The sequence below is a fragment of the Pan troglodytes genome, chromosome 5 (assembly GCF_028858775.2).
Source record: "Pan troglodytes isolate AG18354 chromosome 5, NHGRI_mPanTro3-v2.0_pri, whole genome shotgun sequence".
Taxonomy (NCBI): Eukaryota; Metazoa; Chordata; class Mammalia; order Primates; family Hominidae; genus Pan; species Pan troglodytes.
Genome location: NC_072403.2, coordinates 45,402,768 through 45,427,572, shown reverse-complemented (window position 1 = coordinate 45,427,572; position 24,805 = coordinate 45,402,768). Strand labels below are relative to the sequence as shown.

At 40.5% G+C, this 24,805-nt stretch overlaps 1 protein-coding gene across 8 annotated transcripts in view; it reads left to right on the top strand.

The window, feature by feature from the left end:
- The window catches only part of KIF6 (kinesin family member 6), a 382,518-nt gene that overhangs the window by 184,155 nt on the left and 173,558 nt on the right, over positions 1-24,805 (top strand). For all 8 annotated transcript variants that reach the window (XM_016955398.4, XM_016955396.4, XM_016955395.4 and 5 more), the window contains one exon: positions 326-544. In XM_016955398.4, coding sequence (XP_016810887.1) covers positions 326-544 — 219 coding nt within the window. The remainder of the gene's footprint in view (positions 1-325; positions 545-24,805) is intronic.

The window sequence follows — 24,805 nt, the reverse complement described above, 5'->3', positions numbered from 1 at the left end:
TATATATCCTATTGTCTACTACTATTCAGCCTTCATTTGACTTTTTATAAGCACTTTCATAAGATTGTTAAGATGTACCTGGTTTAAACTCAGAACATTGTAAAGACCTTGGGTTTGCTAATTTTTCATACAATGGTGCTATATAGAAAGCAAGCCTCCTAAATTGTCCATAACTATATATGCGGCTTCAGGAAGTTGAAACCTTCCTTCAGTCTTTACCACATGATAAATAGCAAATGTTAAGAACATTAATGACACTTAGGACATTTGTGTTTTGATTACTATAAGCTAGCATCAGTCATTAAATCCTTAAGTCAAGTTTCAGATATCCTGGTCAACATGTTAAAAAAAGAAAAGAAGAAAGCTCAGGAGGCTCTCCACTTGGCTGGCATGGATAGACGTGAATTCAGACACTCCCAGAGCCCACCCTTCCGCCTGGGAAACCCAGAAGAAGGTCAAAGAATGCGACTATCCTCAGCTCCCTCACAGGCCCAGGACTTCAGCATTTTGGGGAAAAGATCCAGTTTGCTCCACAAGAAAATAGGTCAGTTGACTAAATTTCCAGTATTTCTCATTGTCTGTAATGGATTTCGATGTAGCACCCTTTAGTTTTACATGTATCAGGATGAAGGCTCAAACAATTTCTTTGTTAGAATTATTTTTTATAACTATCAATTATCTTAAATTAAATACCAGTTTCCCATACTGATGACTGAACTGAGGGGAACCAACTATGAATTTTCTCAGAATTCAGTGGTAGAATAGATGGGTTCAGGGTAACAGTAAAAAAGTTAACTTTAGAGAAAGGAAACAAATAAGATCAGATATTGCTGATATGATGACGATGCAGTGTTTATTTATAAATCCAAATGAACTATCTGCAGGAAAACTATTTAAAAATATTACCAGGCCAGGCACGGTGGCTCACGCCTGGAATCCCAGCATTTTGGAAGGCCAAGGCGGGCAGATCACAAGGTCAGGAGTTCAAGACCAGCCTGGCCAATATGGTGAAACCCTATCTCTACTAAAAAGTGCAAAAATTAGCTGGGCGTGGTCGCGCGTGCCTGTAATCCCAGCTACTCAGGAGGCTGAGGCAGGAGAATCACTTGAACCTGGGAGGTGGAGGTTGCAGTGAGCCAAGATCAGGCCACTACACTCCTGCCTGGGTGACAGAGTGAGACTCTGTCTCAAAAATAATAATAATAATAATACCACAGACTTAAATGACAATAAATTAATAAAACTTTGTCAGATAATAGCATTTGGCAGGGTTGGGCCAACTCAGAGGCACCTTTCCTGTTTCCAGCTTTTTTTTCTTAATTTAATTTTATTATTATTATACTTTAAGTTTTAGGGTACATGTGCACAATGTGCAGGTTAGTTACATATGTATACATGTGCCATGCTGGTGTGCTGCACCCATTAACTTGTCATTTAGCATTAGGTATATCTCCTAATGCTATCCCTCCCCTCTCCCCCCACCCCACAACAGTCCCCAGAGTGTGATGTTCCCCTTCCTGTGTCCATGTGTTCTCATTGTTCAATTCCCACCTATGAGTGAGAACATGCGGTGTTTGGTTTTTTGTCCTTGCGATAGTTTACTGAGAATGATGATTTCCAATTTCATCCATGTCCCTACAAAGGACATGAACTCATCATTTTTTATGGCTGCATAGTATTCCATGGTGTATATGTGCCACATTTTCTTAATCCAGTCTATCATTGTTGGACATTTGGGTTGGTTCCAAGTCTTTGCTATTGTGAATAGTGCCGCAATAAACATACATGTGCATGTGTCTTTATAGCAGCAAGATTTATAGTCCTTTGGGTATATACCCAATAATGGGATGGCTGGGTCAAGTGGTATTTCTAGTTCTAGATCCCTGAGGAATCGCCACACTGACTTCCACAATGGTTGAACTAGTTTACAGTCCCACCAACAGTGTAAAATTGTTCCTATTTCTCCACATCCTCTCCAGCACCTGTTGTTTCCTGACTTTTTAATGATTGCCATTCTAACTGGTGTGAGATGGTATCTCATTGTGGTTTTGATTTGCATTTCTCTGATGGCCAGTGATGATGAGCATTTTTTCATGTGTCTTTTGGCTGCATAAATGTCTTCTTTTGAGAAGTGTCTGTTCATATCCTTTGCCCACTTTCTGATGGGGTTGTTTGTTTTTTTCTTGTAAATTTGTTTGAGTTCATTGTAGATTCTGGATATTAGCCCTCTGTCAGATGAGTAGGTTGCGAAAATTTTCTCCCATTTTGTAGGTTGCCTGTTCACTCTGATGGTAGTTTCTTTTGCTGTGCAGAAGCTCTTTAGTTTAATTAGATCGCATTTCTCCATTTTGGCTTTTGTTGCCATTGCTTTTGGTGTTTTAGACATGAAGTCCTTGCCCATGCCTATGTCCTGAATGGTAATGCCTAGGTTTTCTTCTAGGGTTTTTATGGTTTTAGGTCTAACATTTAAGTCTTTAATCCATCTTGAATTAATTTTTGTATAAGGTGTAAGGAAGGGATCCAGTTTCAGCTTTCTACATATGGCTAGCCAGTTTTCCCAGCACCATTTATTAAATAGGGAATCCTTTCCCCGTTGCTTATTTTTCTCAGGTTTGTCTAAGATCAAATAGTTGTAGATATGCAGCATTATTTCTGAGGGCTCTGTTCTGTTCCATTGGTCTATATCTCTGTTTTGGTACCAGTACCATGCTGTTTTGGTTACTGTAGCCCTGTAGTATAGTTTGAAGTCAGGTAGCGTGATGCCTCCAGCTTTGTTCTTTTGGCTTAGGATTGACTTGGCAATGCGGGCTCTTTGTTGGTTCCGTATGAACTTTAAAGTAGTTTTTTCCAATTCTGTGAAGAAAGTCATTGGTTGCTTGATGGGGATGGCATTGAATCTATAAATTACCTTGGGCAGTATGGCCATTTTCATGATATTGCTTCTTCCTACCCACGAGCATGGAATGTTCTTCCATTTGTTTGTATCCTCTTTTATTTCATTGAGCAGTGGTTTGTAATTCTCCTTGAAGAGGTCCTTCACATCCCTTGTAAGTTGGATTCCTAGGTATTTTATTCTCTTTGAAGCAATTGTGAATGGGAGTTCACTCATGATTTGGCTCTCTGTTTGTCTGTTATTGGTGTATAAGAATGCTTGTGATTTTTGTACATTGATTTTGTATCCTGAGAGTTTGCTGAAGTTGCTTATCAGCTTAAGGAGATTAGGGGCTGAGACAATGGGGTTTTCTAGATATACAATCATGTCATCTGCAAACAGGGACAATTTGACTTCCTCTTTTCCTAATTGAGTACCCTTTATTTCCTTCTCCTGCCTAATTGCCCTGGCCAGAACTTCCAACACTATGTTGAATAGGAGTGGTGAGAGAGGGCATCCCTGTCTTGTGCCAGTTTTCAAAGGGAATGCTTCCAGTTTTTGCCCATTCAGTATGATATTGGCTATGGTTTTGTCACAGATAGCTCTTATTATTTTGAGATACGTTCCATCAATACCTAATATATTGAGAGTTTTTAGCATGAAGGGTTGTTGAATTTTGTCAAAGGCCTTTTCTGCATCTATTGAGATAATCATGTGGTTTTTGTCTTTGGTTCTGTTTATATGCTGGATTACATTTATTGATTTGCATATATTGAACCAGCCTTGCATCCCAGGGATGAAGCCCACTTGATCATGGTGGATAAGCTTTTTGATGTGCTGCTGGATTCGGTTTGCCAGTATTTTATTGAGGATTTTTGCATCAATGTTCATCAAGGATATTGGTCTAAAATTCTCTTTTTTGTTTGTGTCTCTGCCCGGCTTTGGTGTCAGGATGATGCTGGCCTCATAAAATGAGTTAGGGAGGATTCCCTCTTTTTCTATTGATTGGAATAGTTTCAGAAGGAATGGTACCAGCTCCTCCTTGTAACTCTGGTAGAATTCGGCTGTGAATCCATCTGGTCCTGGACTCTTTTTCGTTGGTAAGCTATTGATTATTGCCACAATTTCAGAGCCTGTTATTGGTCTATTCAGAGATTCAACTTCTTCCTGGTTTAGTCTTGGGAGAGTGTATGTGTAGAGGAATTTATCCATTTCTTCTAGATTTTCTAGTTTATTTGTGTAGAGTTGTTTGTAGTATTCTCTGATGGTAGTTTGTATTTCTGTGGGATCGGTGGTGATATCCCCTTTATCATTTTTTATTGCGTCTATTTGATTCTTCTCTCTTTTTTTCTTTATTAGTCTTGCTAGTGGTCTATCAATTTTGTTGATCCTTTCAAAAAAACCAGCTCCTGGATTCATTAATTTTTTGAAGGGTTTTTTGGTGTCTCTATTTCCTTCAGTTCTGCTCTGATTTTAGTTATTTCTTGCCTTCTGCTAGCTTTTGAATGTGTTTGCTCTTGCTTTTCTAGTTCTTTTAATTGTGATGTTAGGGTGTCAATTTTGGATCTTTCCTGCTTTCTCTTGTGGGCATTTAGTGCTATAAATTTCCCTCTACACACTGCTTTGAATGTGTCCCAGAGATTCTGGTATGTTGTGTCTTTGTTCTCGTTGGTTTCAAAGAACATCTTTATTTCTGCCTTCATTTCATTATGTACTCAGTAGTCACTCAGGAGCAGGTTGTTCAGTTTCCATGTAGTTGAGCGGTTTTGAGTGAGTTTCTTAATCCTGAGTTCTAGTTTGATTGCACTGTGGTCTGAGAGACAGTTTGTTATAATTTCTATTCTTTTACATTTGCTGAGGAGAGCTTTACTTCCAACAATGTGGTCAATTTTGGAATAGGTGTGGTGTGGTGCTGAAAAAATGTATATTCTGTTGATTTGTGGTGGAGAGTTCTGTAGATGTCTATTAGGTCTGCTTGGTGCAGAGCTGAGTTCAATTCCTGGGTATCCTTGTTAACTTTCTGTCTCGTTGATCTGTCTAATGTTGACAGCGGGGTGTTAAAGTCTCCCATTATTATTGTGTGGGAGTCTAACTCTCTTTGTAGGTCACTCAGGACTTGCTTTATGCATCTGGGTGCTCCTGTATTGGGTGCATATATATTTAGGATAGTTAGCTCTTCTTGTTGAATTGATCCCTTTACCATTACGTAATGGCCTTCTTTGTCTCTTTTGATCTTTATTGGTTTAAAGTCTGTTTTATCAGGGACTAGGATTGCAACCCTTGCCTTTTTTTGTTTTCCATTTCTTGGTAGATCTTTCTCCATCCTTTTATTTTGAGCCTATGTGTGTCTCTGCACATGAGATGGGTTTCCTGAATACAGCCCACTGATGGGTCTTGACTCTTTATCCAATTTGCCAGTCTGTGTCTTTCAGTTGGAGCATTTAGTCCATTTACATTTAAAGTTAGTATTGTTATGTGTGAATTTGATCCTGTCATTATGATGTCAGCTGGTTATTTTGCTCGTTAGTTGATGCAGTTTCTTCCTAGTCTCTATGGTCTTTACATTTTGGCATGATTTTGCAGTGGCTGGTACCAGTTGTTACTTTCCATGTTTAGTGCTTCCTTCAGGAGCTCTTTTAGGGCCGGCCTGGTGGTGACAAAATCTCTCAGCATTTGCTTGTCTGTAAAGTATTTTATTTCTCCTTCACTTATGAAGCTTAGTTTGGCTGGATATGAAATTCTGGGTTGAAAATTCTTTTCTTTAAGAATGTTGAATATTGACCCCCACTCTCTTCTGGCTTGTAGAGTTTCTGCCGAGAGATCTGCTGTTAGTCTGATGGGCTTCCCTTTGTGGGTAACCCAACCTTTCTCTCTGGCTTCCCTTAACATTTTTTCCTTCATTTCAACTTTGTTGAATCTGATAATTATGTGTCTTGGAGTTGCTCTTCTCGAGGAGTATCTTTGTGGCGTTCTCTGTATTTCCTGAATCTGAATGTTGGCCTGCCTTGCTAGGTTGGGGAAGTTCTCCTGGATAATATCCTGCAGAGTGTTTTCCAACTTGGTTCCATTCTCCCCGTCACTTTCAGGTACACCAATCAGGCTTAGATTTGGTCTTTAAACATAGTCCCATATTTATTGGAGGCTTTGCTCATTTCTTTTTATTCTTTTTTCTCTAAACTTCCCTTCTCACTTCATTTCATTCATTTCATCTTCCATCACTGATACCCTTTCTTCCAGTTGATCACATCACCTCCTGAGGCTTCTGCATTCTTCAGGTGGTTCTTGAGCCTTGGCTTTCAGCTCCATCAGCTCCTTTAAGCACTTCTCTGAATTGGTTATTCTAGTTATACATTCATCTAAATTTTTTTCAAAGTTATTAACTTCTTTGCCTTTGGTTTGTATTTCCTCCTGTAGCTCGGAGTAGTTTGATCGTCTGAAGCCTTCTTCTCTCAACTTGTCAAAGTCATTCTCTGTCCAGCTTTGTTCCGTTGCTGGTGAGGAACTGCGTTCCTTTGGAGGAGGAGAGGCGCTCTGCTTTTTAGAGTTTCCAGTTTTTCTGCTCTGTTTTTTCCCCATCTTTGTGATTTTATCTACTTTTGGTCTTTGATGATGGTGATGTACAGATGGGTTTTTGGTGTGGATGTCCTTTCTGTTTGTTAGTTTTCCTTCTAACAGACAGGACCCTCAGCTGCAGGTCTGTTGGAGTTTGCTAGAGGTCCACTCCAGACCCTGTTTGCCTGGGTATCAGCAGCAGTGGCTGCAGAACAGCAGATTTTCATGAACCGTGAATGCTGCTGTCTGATCGTTCCTCTGGAATTTTTGTCTCAGAGGAGTACCCAGCCGTGTGAGGTGTCAGTCTGCCCCTACTGGGGGGTGCCTCCCAGTTAGGCTGCTCGGGAGTCAGGGGTCAGGGACCCACTTGAGGAGGCAGTCTGCCAGTTCTCAGATCTCCAGCTTTGTGCTGGGAGAACCACTGCTCTCTTCAAAGCTGTCAGACAGGGACATTTAAGTCTGCAGAGGTTACTGCAGTGGTTTGTTTTTGTTTGTCTGTGCCCTTTTTGTTTGTCTTTTTGTTTGTCTGTGCCCTGCCCCCAGAGGTGGAGCCTACACAGGCAGGCAGGCCTCCTTGAGCTGCGGTGGGCTCCACCCAGTTCGAGCTTCCCGGCCGCTTTGTTTACCTAAGCAAGCCTGGGCAATGGTGGGCGCCCCTCCCCCAGCCTCGCTGCCACCTTGCAGTTTGATCTCAGGCTGCTGTGCTAGCAATCAGCGAGACTCCGTGGACACAGGACCCTCCAAGCCATGTGCAGGATATAATCTCCTGGTGCGCCGTTTTTTAAGCCCATCGGAAAAGCGCAGTATTAGGGTGGGAGTGACCCGATTTTCCAGGTGCCATCTGTCACCCCTTTCTTTGACTAGGAAAGGGAACTCCCTGACCCCTTGCGCTTCCCGAGTGAGGCAATGCCTCGCCCTGCTTCGGCTCGCGCATGGTGTACTACACCCACTGTCTTGTGCCCACTGTCTGGCACTCCCTAGTGAGATGAACCCGGTACCTTAGACAGAAATGCAGAAATCACCCGTCTTCTGTGTTGCTCACGCTGGGAGCTGTAGACCGGAGCTGTTCCTATTTGGCCATCTTGGCTGCCCTCCCTCCTGTTTCCAGCTTTTGAAAGGTGTGTCAGTCCTGCTACTACAGACTGTGCTGGGATCCCAAGTTCATTTGCGTATGTTTCTGTTAGGCCAGCAGAGCATGATGTGCACTCAGGTGACTGATGCCTTTCCCTTAAAGACATTGAGGAACCAGATCTATGGAATGTCCTAGAACAAATGGGTAAAGCCCTTCCCTTTTTGGCAACATAAGATGAAATTTTTTGTATAAACATGTGTTGGAATGGACTACCTGACATGCATGGTTTTCTGAAGGATTCAGCCTGGAAATAATTAAGCAGTATGGTGCTCATTAAGAAGCATGTATTTTAGTTAAGACAAGATTAAGAAGCATGGAAATAAATTTTGTGACATTACAATTCTTTATCTCTTAATTCCATTTCTCCTTGCTTTGAATATTTTTTCAGCAACACAGTAGAATGAACTCAAAATCCCAGGAAACCAAACTTGCTGTTTTTACCACTTATCGTGATGGCAGTAGACAATGAAGATCAATAATTCCTCCCTGTGACAGTTTTCTATACATCTTTGCTGGTTGGGAAAAGGGGGCCATCTGGATTGCTGAATTCATTAATTTATTCATTCATTTATTCATTCCTCTTTCATTCAACAAATAATTTATAGAGCACATCCTTTGTTCTAGGCATAGTGCTAATTAGTATTACTATGGCCACAGCTTACACAGTCCTTATATACATCAGGTACTATTCTAAGTTCTCTGCCTGGATTAACTCATTTAATCTTTATCCTGTAAGTTCTTGTTTTATTCCATATTACAGAATAAAATATACATGGACAAATACAGCCTCTGACCTCAGAGTATGTACAGATTGACAGGGGAGACAGCCACTGAACAATCAATTACAGAAGAACACGTCTGTATTACTAAGAAAGCACATACCAGGAAGCCAACCTCCGGTTAAGACCAGGAAAATCCCAAAAGAGGGGGTGAAGGTAGAAATGTGGCTAGAAGGAATATTACAAGCAGAGAGAATCAATGGCATGAATAGCTTTCCAGGCCTTTGTGGTGGAAAGGAGCATTTTAGGAAGTACAAAAGCCAGGTGTGGTTAGGATCTGGGGAGTGAAAGGCTGGGACGACAGGTTGATTGACACGGGAAGAAGGGATTGACAGAGGACACTAAGACTGCATGACAAGTTAGGAGGCCATAGCAGCAGTCCAGGCCAAAGGACAGGGATGATGAGAGAGAGGCAGGTGCATCAGAAGCATTTATTAGGTCGAATGGACAGGGATCTGCGGCAGATTGGATGCTGGGGGTAAGGGTGAGGATTGGCCCCCTGGTGTCTGGGTGGCTGGTGAGGCTTTTCATGGAGATAAGAACAGTGAGTGCCTTCCCTGGCCCCACAATTTCCCCAGTTGACATTGTTGGCTGTAGAGAGCATGGGATTGGCATCTCTGCTGAAATAAAATCGGTACTCATGTTAGAACCTCATGGCTTATGATAGACGAGGAGCTCTGTTTACTGGCCTTTTCCAAAGGCACACACTATTGTACCCATGCAGAAATGGCCTCAGATATCACTGCCCAGCCCCTTGTTGTGTGCCAGGCCTTTTCTATTTCTATGTCTTCTTGCCCACACCATCTCCCTTCTCATAATTCTTCTTCCCCACAGCATCTTATAATCACTCTCCTTCCTTATAATTATAGTCAAGAGTTTCAGTAACTCTTTTCCTCCCTTGATATTGCTATTGAGACAGACTAGAGTTTTGTTTGGAGAATGAATAAAGTTTACTTGAATAGAAAATCATTGAAAAAAGAATGGAAATTTTTTGTAAGTTCCAAATACAAATGAGGTTAAAGTTTTGGAGAAGAGACTTCTATCTGAAAGGGTTTTTGAGTTGTTTTCACTGTTATTGGATATAGTTCTACCAATAACTTTAAGCAGAGGTAGGCTCACAAATGGAATGATAATGATCTCACCATTTGGGGGAGGGATTGATTGGGGATTGATGTGGTTTTTTTTGGCAAAACTACAAATAGGATGAAAATTGTTGTGGATGAATCAAGGCGGCAAAGCAACAGGTAATGGGATAGTTCATTACAATATTTAAGATTCTAGGAGCTGATCAGGCTTTTATTATTCCATTATTTTATATACAAGAAGCTTGTATAAACTAAACCAAATACAAAAAAATTAATAAGTATGTTGTTTTGAAAGAATTTCTGCCTTATGTCAATGTTAACGGTTTCTATTAACTGTCCCTAGGGCTGCTTCTAATGCAGAAAGTAAGTAAATCTGACCATCTCTGAAACTGCTGTGAAACTGTCTCCCCTTTGACAACCCTCTCTCATCTCCCATTCACCTCCACTTTACCACTTTATGCTGAAAATAACTCCCTTCAGATTAGAAAATGAAACCGAATTCATGGTTCCCTAGAGAGCCCTGCAGAGTCATTGCGCAAGCAGCCTGACATGGCCAAGGAAGGTTAGGGGCTTTGGGGCTTTTTGTTGTTGTTTTGGAGTTTAAATGTCTGTTTTGGTTTCATTGAAATAATGAGAGAGATTGTTCCGCTCCGTAGTTTGGAAAGAGTTGTATTGTTCACTTTAAAATAGGAGGCATTTTAAGGTTGGAGTTTTTTTAAATTTCTTTCTGTTTTAGTTTTCTGACTGCCTATTCTAAATAGTCACCTGGAACCAGTCAGTGTTCTGAGAGCCCTGATGACTCACCACCTCCTTTAACTCTTTGAGATACCAATAGAACCCACTCATCACAGATGATGCCATTGGCATTTTAAAAGGTGAAATGAAAGCCAAAGCTGTAGCCTGGAGGCTCCAGACCCTTATCTCCTCCTCAATGAGAATTTGTTGAGTCCCTGCTGTGTATATAGAAAGGCCCAGGGTACATGCTGTAGGCAATGCCAAGGTGAACGGAGAATGGGTCTCTGGTTTGGGGAGCTTACATTTAAACAGTGGAGGCTGGCTTTGTACCCAAAGAGCAGAGACTGAAATAACAAGTGCTCTAAGCAGGAATTGGAAGAAATACTCTGTGAATTCAAAGGAGAAGGAGAGGATTTAATAAGTAGGTTGAGAAAAGCATTACAGAGCAGGTGACATGAAAGTTAAATCTCAAAGGATGGGCAGAATTTGGACATTCAAAGATGGAAGAAAGAACATCTCAGTCTTAAAGAATAGTGTGAACATTTGTATGTCTTCTTAAGAGGAATGTCTATCAGGTCACCCTTTTTTTTTTTTTTTTTTTTTTTTTTTTTTTTTTTTTTTTTTTTTGATGGAGTCTTCATGTCTTCGTTCTGTCGCCCAGGCTGGAGTACAGTGGCATGATCTTGGCTCACTGCAAGCTCCGCCTCCTGGGTTCATGCCATTCTCCTGCCTCACCCTCCCGAGCCCGCCACCACGCCCAGCTAATTTTTTTGTATTTTTTAGTAGAGACGGGGTTTCACTGTGTTAACCAGAATAGTCTCAATCTCTTGACCTCGTGATCTGCCCACCTTGGCCTCCTAAAGTGCTGGGATTATAGGCATGAGCCACTGCGCCTGGCCAGGTCACCCATTTTTAAATTGAATTATTGGTTTTCTTTCTGTAGAGTTATTGGAGTTTCTTATAAATATCTTATCTATTTCAGATATTAATCCCTGATCAGCTGTATGGCTTACAATATTTTCTCCCAATTCATAGGTTGCCTCTGCTCTCTGTTGTTTACTTTGTTCTGCAGAAGCTTTTTATTTTTACGTAACCCCATTTGTCTAGTTTTGCCTTTGTTGCCTACACTTTCTGGGTCAAATCTAAAAAATTATTGCCCAGATCAGTGTCATGTAGTTTTTTCCCCCATCTTTTCTTCTAGTAATTTTTCAGTTTCAGATAAGTTTAACTCTTTAGTCCATTTTGAGTTGATTTCTGAATATGGTGTGAGATAAGCATCCAGTTTTGTTCTTCTGCATATAAATAGTTGTCCCAACACCACTTATTGAAGAGTCTCTTTTTCTCATTGTGTATTCTTGGCATCTTTGTCAAAAATCAGTTGAGTCTACATGTGTGGTTCATTTCTGAGCTCTCTATTCTGTTCCATTGGTCGATGAGTCTATTTGTATGCTAGGACCATGTTGTTTGTTCTTTTTACTCATGATGGCTTTGGATATTCAGAGGTTTTTGTGGTTCCATATGAAATTTAGAATTTGTTTTTTCTATTGCAATGAAAAATGATTTTGGAATTCTGATAGGGAATACATTGAATCTATAGATCACTTCAGTAACATGGACATTTTAACAATATTAATTCTTCCAGTCTATGAACAGATACATGAAAAAATGTTCAATATCACCAATCATTAGTGAAATGCAAATTAAAAACTGCAATAAGATAACATGTCACACCTGTCAGAATAGCTATTATCAAAAAGACAAGAGATGACAAGTGTTGGGGAGGATGTGGAGAAAAGGGAACCCTTGTACACTGTTGGTGGGAATGTAAATTAATACAGCCATTGTGGAAAACTATATGGAGGTTCCTAGAAAAACTAGAAATAGAATTACTATATGATCCAGTAATGCCACTTCTGGATTTGAAATCAATATGTATCCAAAAGATTTGAAATCAAGATGTCAAAGACATGTCTGCATTCCCATGTTCACTTCACCATTATTTACAGTAGCCAAGTGATGGAGTTAACCTAAATGTCCATCAACAGATGAATGGATAAAGAAAATGTGGTACAGATACACAATGCGATACTATTCAACCTTTAAAAGGAAAGACTTTTTGCCATTTGTGACAACATAGATGGAATTGGGGAACATTATACTAATTGAAATAAGCCAGGCACAGAGAGACAATACCACATGTTCTCACTTATACATGGAATCTAAAACAATCGAACTCAAAGAAGCAGAGAGTAGAATGGTGGTTACCAAAAGCTGGGAGGAGGGGATAGGGAGATGATGGTCAAAGGGTACAAAGCCTCAACTAGATGGGAGAAGTGTTGTCTTTTACTTTGAGATATATTGTACTGCATAATGAATATAATAAATAATGTACATTTCAAAATTGCTGACAGAGTAAATTTCAAATGTTCTGACCACAAAGAAATGATAAGTATTTGAAGTGATGGATATGTTAATTAGTGTTATTTAATTATTCCACATTGAATTCATAAATCATGACATCACTTTGTACCTCATAAATATATACAATGATAATTTGTCCATTTACAACTAAAAATACAGGTTAAAAAAAGAATAATATGAGCAAAGTCTTGGGAGCCGGGACACAAGGAAACCCGTGTAGAGTTGGCAGGGATATTTGTTTAGCCAGAGCTTTGGAGGTGTGCAGGAAATCAGAAGAAATAAGGCTAGAAAAATAAGTGGGAAATTGCTAGAATGGTTGCCTTAGGGAGAGGGAGTAAAGGAATAGATGGGAACTTCTTTTAACTTTGTATGCTTTCATATTGTTTTAATTTCTTACTTTTCTTTATTGAATAAGTGGAGTCATGTTATAGAAATCTTTGAATGCCAAGCCAGGGGATTTTTTTTTTCCATTTGGTTGTAAGAGAACCACCAAAGCAGAAGGGGCTATGGTGATAGTTGTGCTCTGGGGAGGTATTTTAAAAGAACTCTTTGGAGTATATTGGAGATGAGGTGCCTGGAGAGCAAGTAAATAGTTTAGGAAATGTAATAGACCAGGCTGGGAGTAATTGGAAACAAAGAAGAGGAGAGGAACATAGGGAGATAGAGGGGAGGGAGCCCACTGCAGGTCTTCATGGCATAAAGGAAGGCTCTGCTTCTCTCTCTTCCCAGCTTTCTCAGTGCTTCTGGCACTTAGATGCTAATTATGCAGCTATAGACAGAAGAAGGAGAACAGTGGAGCTGGTGCTTCCCTAGGCTGCTGCTTCAAACCTTGAGTCAGTTCCTTGAGTTTGTTTTACTCTTGCTCAAAGAGTATATTAAGCCTTTACAAACTGCTTACAAACTACTGTTTGTAAAGTCTCAATATACCCAATCCTCTAACAGGTTTAAAAGAAAAGCTCAAGGAGAAGTTGATAGAGGCAAAACTCACTCATAAAGCAACCAGAGAAATAGAATAAAAATCATATTGTTTCTAAGGTTCTTTCCAGCTTGCTTTGTTGCAGGCCTTAAGCACGAATGCCTACCTCTGCTTTGAAATCACCCATGATCCATCTCATCCTCTCTTTTGGAACTGACCACACTTTGATCTTTGCATTTCCTCATGAATACAATTAAAGAAACAATCAGTAAATGGACCATTGACTTCTCTATAGCTCTGTGGTCAATCGCACTTTTGCAGAGCACAGTACTGACCAAACAGTTATCAAGGTTTATTCTAGGTGCTACATCAGAGAAATGCATCTTTGTATCCTGCCTATTTGAAGGCTATATAGCTTGGATGAAATGAATAAATGATACCTGATAAAGAAGGGGTTGTGGGGGAGAGAGAGAAAGATAATGCACACTTGAGAGTGAGTAAGTACACGGATCTCTGCTTTCTGGTGTGAATATTTGTTTTATCTAGTAGTCTTTGTGGTCCCATTAAGGTCTTCAACTTGAAGTCACCATCTATGAGCACCTCAGGAGTTTTTAATCTGGTGGGAGAGATAAACAGGTTGATGGAGCTGTCTTTCAGTGTAATAAACGCACAAGAAAAGGGACTGGATAGTTGAGGGTTTCTGCAAAACAGTATTCCATTCAATCATCACTTCCAGACTCTTTGGAGAAAAGGGTATGATCAGAACAAAAAACACAGATTCTAAGTTTGTAGAGGATTCAAACCAGAGGCATCAAAGAGACAGAAAGTAAGCTTGGTAAAATGCATACCTATTCCCTATGGATATTAAAATTGTCCAAGGTGACAGCTGGGATGGACATATAGAGGAAGCCCATGACTCTGGTATCCAAGTAGCCAGTGACAGCAGGGAAATGACTAGAAGGGAGGTCTGCCAAGGACAGTGAAGAGTAGAGGGTAAAGGAAGAGATAGCTAAGTGGAATGAATCTGAAAGGGAAAAAGAGTTGCTTGTATTGTGTTATTTGCTTGTTTGTTTATTTTCAACAAAACAAATGAGCATTGTTCTAGAATCACCAAGAGAAAACAAGTAGAATCCCGACCAACGTTTCCATTTTCCCAACTAGTTGTAGGGGGAATCATATGCCCATTTTTCTCAGTTTGCCCTGAGGTTGGGGAAAAAGGCTTTATTTATTTATTTATTTATTTATTTATCTATTTAGTTAGTTATTGAGATGGAGTCTCACTCTGTCGCCCAGGCTGAAGTGCAATGGAGCCATCTCGGCTCACTGCAACTTACGCCTCCCAGGTTCAAGGGATTCTCCTGCTGCAACTTCCGCCTCCCGGGTTCAAGGGATTCTCCTGCCTCAGCCTCCCGAGTAGCTGGATTATAGGTACCCACCACCATGCCCAGCTAATTTTTGTATTTTTAGTAGAGACGGGGTTTTGCCATGTTGGCCAGGCTGGTCTCGAACTCCTGGCCTCAGGTGATCCATCTGCCTCAGCCTCCCAAAGTGCTGGGAGTACAGGCATGAGCCATCGCACCCAGCCTAAAAGGCTCTATTTATATTCAGTTGTGTCTATAAACTAGGATGAGTATTGCCTACTCAAGAAAATGAATTCTTCAAATAGGAGGAATACCTTCAAACCTCCATTCAAACACTTCTGGGGCCCAGGTACAGTAGCTCTTGCCCGTAACCCTAGCACTTTTGGAGGCCAAAGCATGATGGTGCATGCCTGTGGTCCCAGCCACTTGGGAGGCTGAGGTGGGAGGATCACTTGAGCCCTGGAGGCAGAGGTTGCAGTGAGCCGAGATCATACCACTGCAACTCCAGCCTGGGTGACAAAGTGAGACCTTTTCTAAAAAATAAAAAAAATTCTGGGGAGAGGGCACTCATCTCAGGTCTGGTAAAGAACCCTAACCAAACAATCATAGAAGACAAATTGCCCAGAGTGATTTACTTGTAGGCAACAGAAAAGTTAACTATGGTTCTGGGCATGGGAACCCTATCTTTTGGCTCCAGGATAAAAGATTATAAATACTAAGCCTGAGTCAGAACACAGATAATTTTCATTTTATTGAACATTGCATCCCCAAATTACTTTGCCAGTGGATTATTTTGAGCTCAGGTTGCATTTCCCCATATATTAGTAGGTTGGATTCCCGGGGGAGCAAAGTCTGAGCTGGATGCTTATTAGGGCGTGCCCCTGGGGCCAACACCTGTGGAAGTGAGAGGACAGGAGCAGGACTTAGAGGACGGAGAAGATGAGCTGTATTGCAACTTTGCCAGCTGACAACAGCCTCAGTTGACCTAACAAGGGGCTCTGGAGCTGGGCAGGCCTTTCAGAGTTGTCCTAAGTTATGGCTGGGGACAGGGCCTTTCTACCCTCACGATGGTCAGTCATTGGATATAGTCCTGCCCCTGTAAGGAGCATGGCTTTAAATGAGGCAGTTTTTTTCCAGCTGAGAAAATCCCCAGATAGGCTTGACAGTGAGTACTTTCCTCTAACATGCTCCCCGCAGCTGGAGGAATACGACCTTTATTCTTCAAGGGGTATCTCGATGGCACATCACAGTATCTAGCACAGCCAGTAAGTTTTCCAGGATTTCCAAGATACCAGCGTAGTCCCTAATTTAGCTGAATTACATAACTTTAAAGCCCACAATGTAACTCTATAGTAATATGGCCCATAAAGTTGAATAAGTATAGGAATTATGTAATCTAATCACTATTTTTAACATTGTTTTCATGACAAAATATATGCTGCATTTCTACTTTGGATGCCAAGAGCACAAGCCCTGTCAGGGAACAGAAGGTCCCTCTCTTTCTCACTCTCTCTCTGTTTCTATCTCTCTCACTCTCTCTCTTTCACACACACAGACACACACACACACACACACAGCCTTGCCCAAACTTTGGAAATAAAACATTATTCTTTCGCCAATCATGTATTTACTCTGTGAAACACACGACGTACTGTGCTATTCTAAATGAGGTGGAGAACATAAGACATTCTACTGCAGGAGCACTGGGAAGCATAAAGAACTATCCTTAACTAAAGGAGCAGTGGCTCCTATTCATTCATTTAATAAAAATTCATTGAATTCAAGCTAGGTACTAGACACTGTACAAGGTGTTGGAGTTTAGAAGGTAAATGAGACCCAGTACCTGTGTCAAGTGGCTCACAATCTCAAAGAGCACCTATGGTGCACAGATGTACAGGGCGCCCTGGGACATGGAAAACGGATGCCAACTATTCCCAGATAGGTTTAGGAAAAACCTGTCTGGAAGAGGTAGTAGTTGAACAACTACTCAGGCAGTTGAACAACATCTTCAAAGAGTAATCATATATATATATATATATATATATATGGCAGAATTAATAGGGGAGGGAAGTAAAGAAGAGAGCACTGAGGCCTAGGGAACTTCTCAAGCAAATGTGCAGAGGTGTAGGACACACAGAGGGTCTGTGATGTTGCAAAAGCATTTGGTTGGGTTGGATTGTAGGGTTTGTGTGGATAGGATGGTGTTTAGCAAGAAACAAAGCTAAAGAGAGACCAGTTCATGAGATGCTTAAAAGCCATGCTTTTGAATTTAGAATTTTATTTTCTTGGCAGTAGGGAGCCGTTCTGGCTTTTTAGCAGAAAAGTAGCATGGCCATATTTCTGTTATAGAAAGAGCACTGATAGCAATGTGCAGAGTAATTTGGATACTGGAGGGAAGGTAGACAGGACGTTGTAACAGCAGTCAAGCTACATAATTTTAAGGACCTCGACCAAGCCAGCCACGGTAGGGACTGAAAAGATGAGACAAACATTTGAGATACATAGCAAAGAGAACTGATTAGAATGGAGGTAAGATGAATAACCTAGGATTACACTCAGGTTTCTGAGTGGATACAGTGCCATTTTCCAAGAAAAGTAGGTTTGGAGGGAGGGTTGATTGGTTTAATTATGCATATGTTAAGAATGAGCACGAGATGGGAATGTCTATGCAAACGAATGTATAGCTTTAGCGCTCAAAGCAAAGGCTTAATTAGAGAAATGAATGTATAATTGACTGTTGTAGCCATGAGAGCAGATAAGGGGGTCCAAGGCTTGAAACTGCCTCAGTTATAGTTTCATTTCATAAGGAGAAGGGTAGCCAGGAAAAGAGGAAAAGAGGACCAAAGGCAGAATGCTTATTAAGGAGCCCCACTATTGACAGAGTAGGCTGAGGCAGAAGATCCAGCCAAGGAGAACTGTGAAAGGCAGAAGAGAGCTGGGCAAGAGAGCAAGATCTCAGAAGCCAAGCTAGAGGTTGAGTTTGAAGGAGATGGATGTGGTTCACAGTACTGGACATTGCAGAGTGGTCAAGTAAGATGAGAACTTCAAGGAATCTGTTGGATCTGGGTGGAAAGTGATCAGTGACCTTTGCCAAAGCAGTCTCAGAGAGTGTAGGGGCAGGCAGAAAGCTCACTGTAACAGATGGACGACTAGGAGGTAAAGAAGTAGAGACAGAAGTGGTCACACAGATCATTGGAGATTAAGGAATTTTGAGGCTAGAGTTGTTAAATGGAGTTCCTTTGTGGGTGCTGCAGTCATTCAAGATATTGAGAAGAAATTAGGTGGGTAGGAAAACTGAACCAGGAGCCCAGGTTGGCTGGGGGTACTGGATGATTTTTTCACTCTTTGATCCAATATACACAGGGCACCCTTAAGTTACATCACTGGAAAGAGTGGGTAGTGGGACCAAATGTTACAAATCTCAACGGAGGAATAGTTTTTAATTCTGAAACGGTATCTGGGAGCCAGAAGGCCAACACTGTCTCTGGCCCCTCTGATATTTACATTGTGGGAGAATAAACATCCTCCCCTTGATAGGGCTCCAGAGAAGGCAATGTCCTTGAGGGGAAAGTGAGATGTCAGTGAAGGGAAAAGGCTGAAGGAAAATTCCATGAAAATGTGGAGTGTGTGGGAGAGTTAAACTGCAATGGAATGAGGGTTCCAGAGAGCAGAGTGGGGCAGGTTCTCAGGGAGGCCAGCAGTGGAAGGAGGAATGGGTGGGATGAGACAGAGGTGGGGCAAGGAAGCAGAGAATAATATATGGGATGACAGTTGCCTGGAGGGTCTTGCATTTTGTGGGTGGCCAAAGATGACAGGATAAAAGTCATGGTAAGATTGATTATCCTTGAGGGTACAGGCCTGGTAAGTGCAGCAGATCTAGTCTCTTATTGGGTTTTTAATGATATGCTTCTGAGAATTCCCTTTGAAATGAACTCTTCCTGGATGATGTGGTAGAATGGGGGTGGAGGAGATCAGCTGGCTTCTGGAATATTCCGCTCTCATTGAAATCACAGCATCCTGTGGAAGTTGGAACCAAGGTACTGCCCAGAAAGGCTTGGGAAGAGGTTGGAAATTATCTTTCTCCAGTAGATTTTTCCCTACATTTTTAGGGGGACAGTTGGTATGGTCCTCACATACTCATCTCTTGACAACCCAGTGTGGCTCCAGAAGCTGCAGCAGCTCTCCTAGGGATGGGGGCACTGACTTGGAGGCTGTTCCTGAAACAGTAGCAACAGTTTTGCGGCTTCATAGATATGGGTCATTCCTAAGTTGGATGTTTATAAAATTGGTGTTGTATCTCCTAAATTCTAAGTTCCTAAATATGTCTTCACTACTCAGAGGCCTCCTCAGAGCCCACTCTAGAGGTAACATACAGACACTAAAGCAAGAGCAATAGAATTAGATCAAGGAGATTCTTTTTCTGGTCTGTTTGATTTGGGTCAAACAGAGCTGAGAATGCTGAAACCTCCTATCTGACAATGTTAACTGTTACTTCCCTCTGACCATAATGTAATCAGACTTCATCCTGTGATGAGAGACAATAATTACACTGAGTAACAGCATCTGCCTTCACCCTGGAGTTTGAGAATTCCAATCAGCACTTCATTTTTTCAAATTTGATTTTCTGGGATTTATACCAACAAAGATGAAAATGGTTTCTGGCAGTGCATTCAGTAGGGAATGTATTTTGGAAACACGATAGATGAACTCTGCCTTTGTTTGTAGCAAAAAACATGATCTTCATAAAACATCTATCAATTGTTCTGACAACCCAAACCAGAATTTACCACTCTGCTCCTATGACAGTTAGGTCTAGCTGGTTTTCGTGTTTGTAATTATGTTATCAATATTTGTTATAATTAGTGTATGTGTGTGAGGGGAAATGAGTGTGACCGAAAAGCCCACCTTGGAAGCAAGAAGCCGTTCTCCACTGTGCATATGTGAAGTTTGTCTTTTGATTGGAACCTCAGTCATTGCTTGAAAAGCCCTCTGTCACCTGTTACACTGTCTTTTAACCTCCCTCAGCCAGAAAGCTTTGCTCAGACATAGTACCACATCCGCTCTAACTGCATTTCAGGCTGATTTGGTTCCTCACTTTCTGATTCCCTAATTTCTAGTTATGCAACACTGGCTGAAGCTGTGCTTCGGTGAATCTGCTGAGTTCTTAGCTTTTGGTTATTCTACTGCATTTTAGTGAGCAGAGGTTCTTGGAGATTCCACAACCGTCCCTTCTCCAAACATCTTGGGCCTCAGAGAATTGTGTGTTGTGTTGGGCACTGTTCTGACACTGATAGACAGGCTATGTGCTTTGGTTGGAGCTGCCAGCTTTATTAAATGAAAATAGAGGACAGTTCAATCTGAATTTCAGATAAAAAATAATTTTATTTTTTCCTATAAGTGGGTCTTATGCAATATTTGAGACACACTTGTACCAAAAAATTATTCATTGATTATCTGAAATTCAAATTGAACTTGGAATCCTGTCTTTTACCTTTAACCCTTCTCCTGGCCCTTTTCTTTTGTGATGTTGCCATGGTAAAGGGATTCATAGCTAGTGTATAAGAAACTGCTCTGGAAGAGGAATAGGGAAGTCTATATGGATTCATTAGCATGCATGACCTCTGCAGGGCTTATTTATTTTTTTTTTGTTTGTTTGTTTATTTGTTTGTTCGAGATGGAGTTTCACTCTGTTGCCCAGGCTGGAGTGCAGTGGCACGATCTTGGGTCACTGCAACCTCTGCCCCCGGGTTCAAGCGATTCTCTTGCCTCAGCCTCCGGAGTAGCTGGGACTACAGATATCCACCACCACACCCGGCTTATTTTTGTATTTTTATTAGAGATGGGGTTTCACCCTGTTGGCCAGGCTGGTCTCGAACTTCTGACCTCAGGTGATCCACCTGCCTTGGCCTCCTGAAGGGCTGGAATTTACAGGCATGAGCCGCGGCGCCCGGCTGGCTTGTTTTTGTTTTGTTTTTTTTTGTTTGGAGGGGGGTGGGATGTGGGGCAGTTGATCTTCATGTCATATTAACACCAGACATGGCAGGTTTCTACTCTTTGTTCCATCCATTTCCCTTCCTAGACTCGCAGAATCCCAGGTTTTGGAACCAGGAGGGAGACAGGGCTGTTATAGTATGTAGAATTTCTCAAACTTTTGCCTCAGAATACCTGTCAACATGTCATAGGATGCTTATGCTCTGTAAAACACCGTAGGAAAACCTGCCATGCAGCATTACCCTTGAACATTTTGTTGCTACATATACAGTCTTTCTGGTGCTGCTGTATCCACCTATTTATTCTTCATATTTATTGTCAATGCTTAGTACTAGCTAAAACCATGACATGATAAACTATGTCTTGTGAATATGTTCCTAGAGCCTAGTCATTTGTATATGGTTATTTTTGGAAATAAGTTTTATAACAAAGACTTTCATCAATAATGTGGCCTATTCCATTGGAAGTTTTTCAGATGCCCAGGAATACTCTGCACTTAGTTTCCTCAAGCTGACAAGCCGAAATATAAGTATTATTTATACATTTTCTGTCTCGGTACCCCCCACTCCAACTTGACCAACCATGCAATCAGGCTAGCCTAAGAGTGTTCATGAACTTCTCAATGCAGCCAGACCTAGTATCTTCCAGAGCTCAGTTCCATGCATGGTGTCAAATGCTTTTGTGAAGCTAACAGACACAACAAAGAGATATTAATATTCCACACTGTAGTTTTCCCATCTTCACTGCATGATGAGCATCAACTCAAGGCTACTCTGAGTTTTCGGATGATGGGGTTTTCTTCTCCAGTTGTGCCATTGAGATGTGTTTACAGATCTCTTTTTAGAAATTTTATTTCTCTAGAAGTTAAGCATTTACCATTTGAATGACTGGAGTGACATTTTGCAGCATACGAATGACCTCACCCACAAAAGCTCAACGAGTGTCAGACAGTGATCATTCCAAGAAGTGCCATGGAACAGTTATCTCACCCTTTCAGGTCTTATTAACAGTTATCTAACTGATGTACAAGCACTGTCTGGATTTTGAATGTATACATGACATCTTTTTCTTTTTTTTCAGTAGAAATATATATTCGTGATCACAAACTAACACCCAGCGTATTCTTTTTAGAAGACTGTAGTATAGTACTTCATATTTCAAGTCCTATGTTGCTCAATCGTTTTCCTCATACTAAAGTAAAACTCTCAGTAAAATATGTCACTGCAGTATTTTACAATCCACTGATATGACATGAAAAAGAGCTGTTGAACATTTTTTAACCATTAGCCTGCAGTTCTCATCACTTAACTCAGATATAATAACACAGAGTAACTCTAAATTGCTTCAGTCACAGCTGTGCAAACATATGTGTGTGTACATACTTTCATGTACACACACCATAGAGCTCACATAGTCCACACAGCACACACATACACACACAAGGCACACATGTGCACATGCTAGCTCTTTCATCTTACCATGCTTTTCTAGTACATCTAGTAAATCTCACAGTGCTGTTCTTAGTCTGTACTATATTAAATGAATGTCCTTCCACACTTAGTGTTCCAGAACTATCTAAAGGTTGTTTCCTGAGTCATAGGTTAATTTTCCATTTTTAATTCCATCAAGTCTAGCAGCTACTGGGGTGCTCAGCTCCAGCGTTTATCTTGCCCTTTATGATCTCAGTAAATTCCTTTGACCCACTTTGTTCTGTAAACATAAGCAGGACCAGAAAGCATTTGGTATGTATGACATAATGGAAAAGTGATGTTCTGCCTAATGTGGTTTTTTTGTGATTTTTCTCACCAAGGCTCAAGATATTGTTTTGATAATGTCCTACGAGGAGATAGGCAGGATTTGGCAGTCTGTTGTTCTCTCTGAATGCATCAAGGTCTGTTAAACTGATTATATTAGTTTCAATATACAGTAGATGGGCTCTTCTAAATTATTTTAAGCAGAAGTAAAAACCTAATTGATTATCATATTCATTTTATAACTTCACTGTTCATTACTCCTCTCCACTTTAATTAGATGTGCAGTGTGAAATAATCAATTCCTGCCATTAGCAAATAGAACCCACAGGACCTCATTATCCCCAGACTCATTGCTTCAGTGTTCAATTAACCATTTTTGTGGAATAGTTTTGTTTTATGGAAGATTGACACTGCTTAAGGTCCCATTTTTCACTAAGTGGAGGGAGGCAGGAGATGACAGTGCCATAGGTGGTGGTTCATGTGTCCAAGGAGAGGGATTCCCTTCAATCTTTGTTATCCACTGTCAACAGTTTGAACCTACCAAAGGTTCAAATGCAAGATAGTCATCTGACTCAACTACAACCAATGTTCAGTGTCTCCTTAACACTTTCTTCTTTCTATCTTTCCCTAATGCCTAATAGTAAAAGCTTATGGTGGGAGCTGGGGGTGCTCTGCCCAAAATATCCTTCTTTTCCCCTCAGCTTGAAATTGCCTAAGTTATAGTGTCATTTGGGTAAAGGAGATAACCTTAAAAAGGTTAAGCTGGGCATAGCCATCATTCTACTTTAGTGTGTTTCATTTGGTCACCTCCTTTCTTAGCTGTGATAAATGACACACTTGGGTAGGGTATTTCAGTACAGTATGGATGCCTGTTTCCTAGAGGCCTGGAGAGCAGGAGCATCAACCAGTGGAAGAAGGATAGGGCCACAGTGTCAGAGGAAGGAGAATGAAATTTGCTACTCTGAAATGTTGCTACTCACCTTCCTTTGCTCCCAGGGCCCCTCCAAGTCAGGTACAACTGTCATTTAACTGAGAGTTAACTCCTGCGATTTTAGAGGTCAAGAAAGAGCAGGAAAGGGGTGAGGGGAACCAACCATAGTTAGCTGGCTTTCTGGTAATCTAGGCATTGTATCATTAAGGCCGACCCATGATTTGCCATGTACAGCCACTATAAGAATTTTCTAAGATTTTTCTCTGTTGCATGTGGCAACACATCCATAAAGCTTAGCAAGAATGATGCCATAGAAGTTTTAAATTTCACAAGTAATACTTGCACATGTTTTCCTTTTAAAAAAATTAAAACTTTACAAGTAACACTAAATTTTCTTTGACAACTCACCCCAGTCTCCCAGGCTTCTCCCACTTTCCCAGTAATAACTGTGGGTATGAGATCATTTCCTTTATTTATTTATATTTAAATAATATATACATTACTTTTAAAATACATTAACAGTATAACTATATTTTATTTGTATTTGTATAATATAAATAATATATTAGATATTTTATAATATATACAGTATGACACAATATTTTACATAATATATAAGATATAATGATTATATATTTTTAACATGTATTTACTATATAAATATATATCTAACATATATAATGTATAGTTTCCTCTTTATATATATATATCCATTGAAACATATAACATTATTTTATGTGACTGTATCTGGATATTTTTTCATAAATTCATTTATTCAAGATTCAGTAAATATGTAAGTGCCTGCTCTGTACCAGAGCCCTGTGTCCACGTGACACATTGTAGTAGACACAGGTTGCATATCTCTTACCCAAAATGCTTGAAACCAGAAGTGTTTCAGATTTTGGGAATATTTGCCTTATACGTACTGGTTGAGTATCTCTAATTTAAAAATCCAAAATCCACAATGCTCCAGTGAGAATTTCCTTTGATCATCATGTGGTTGCTCAATACATTTCAAATTTTGGAGCATTGTGGATTTTGGATTTTCAGATTAGGTACTATTATTCTGAAATTACTTTTTTTCCTACACTCAATATGTCTTGGAGATTTATCCATTTTCATACATATAGATCCATCTCAGTGATTTTAATAATGCATAAGTATGATATCTCACAGTCGATTTAGATATTCTCCTACTGCTGGAATTATTGACTTGGAATTTGACCTAGCCTTCCTCTGTTCTGCTGAGTGTTTCTCCAGAGTCAGTCAGCAGGGG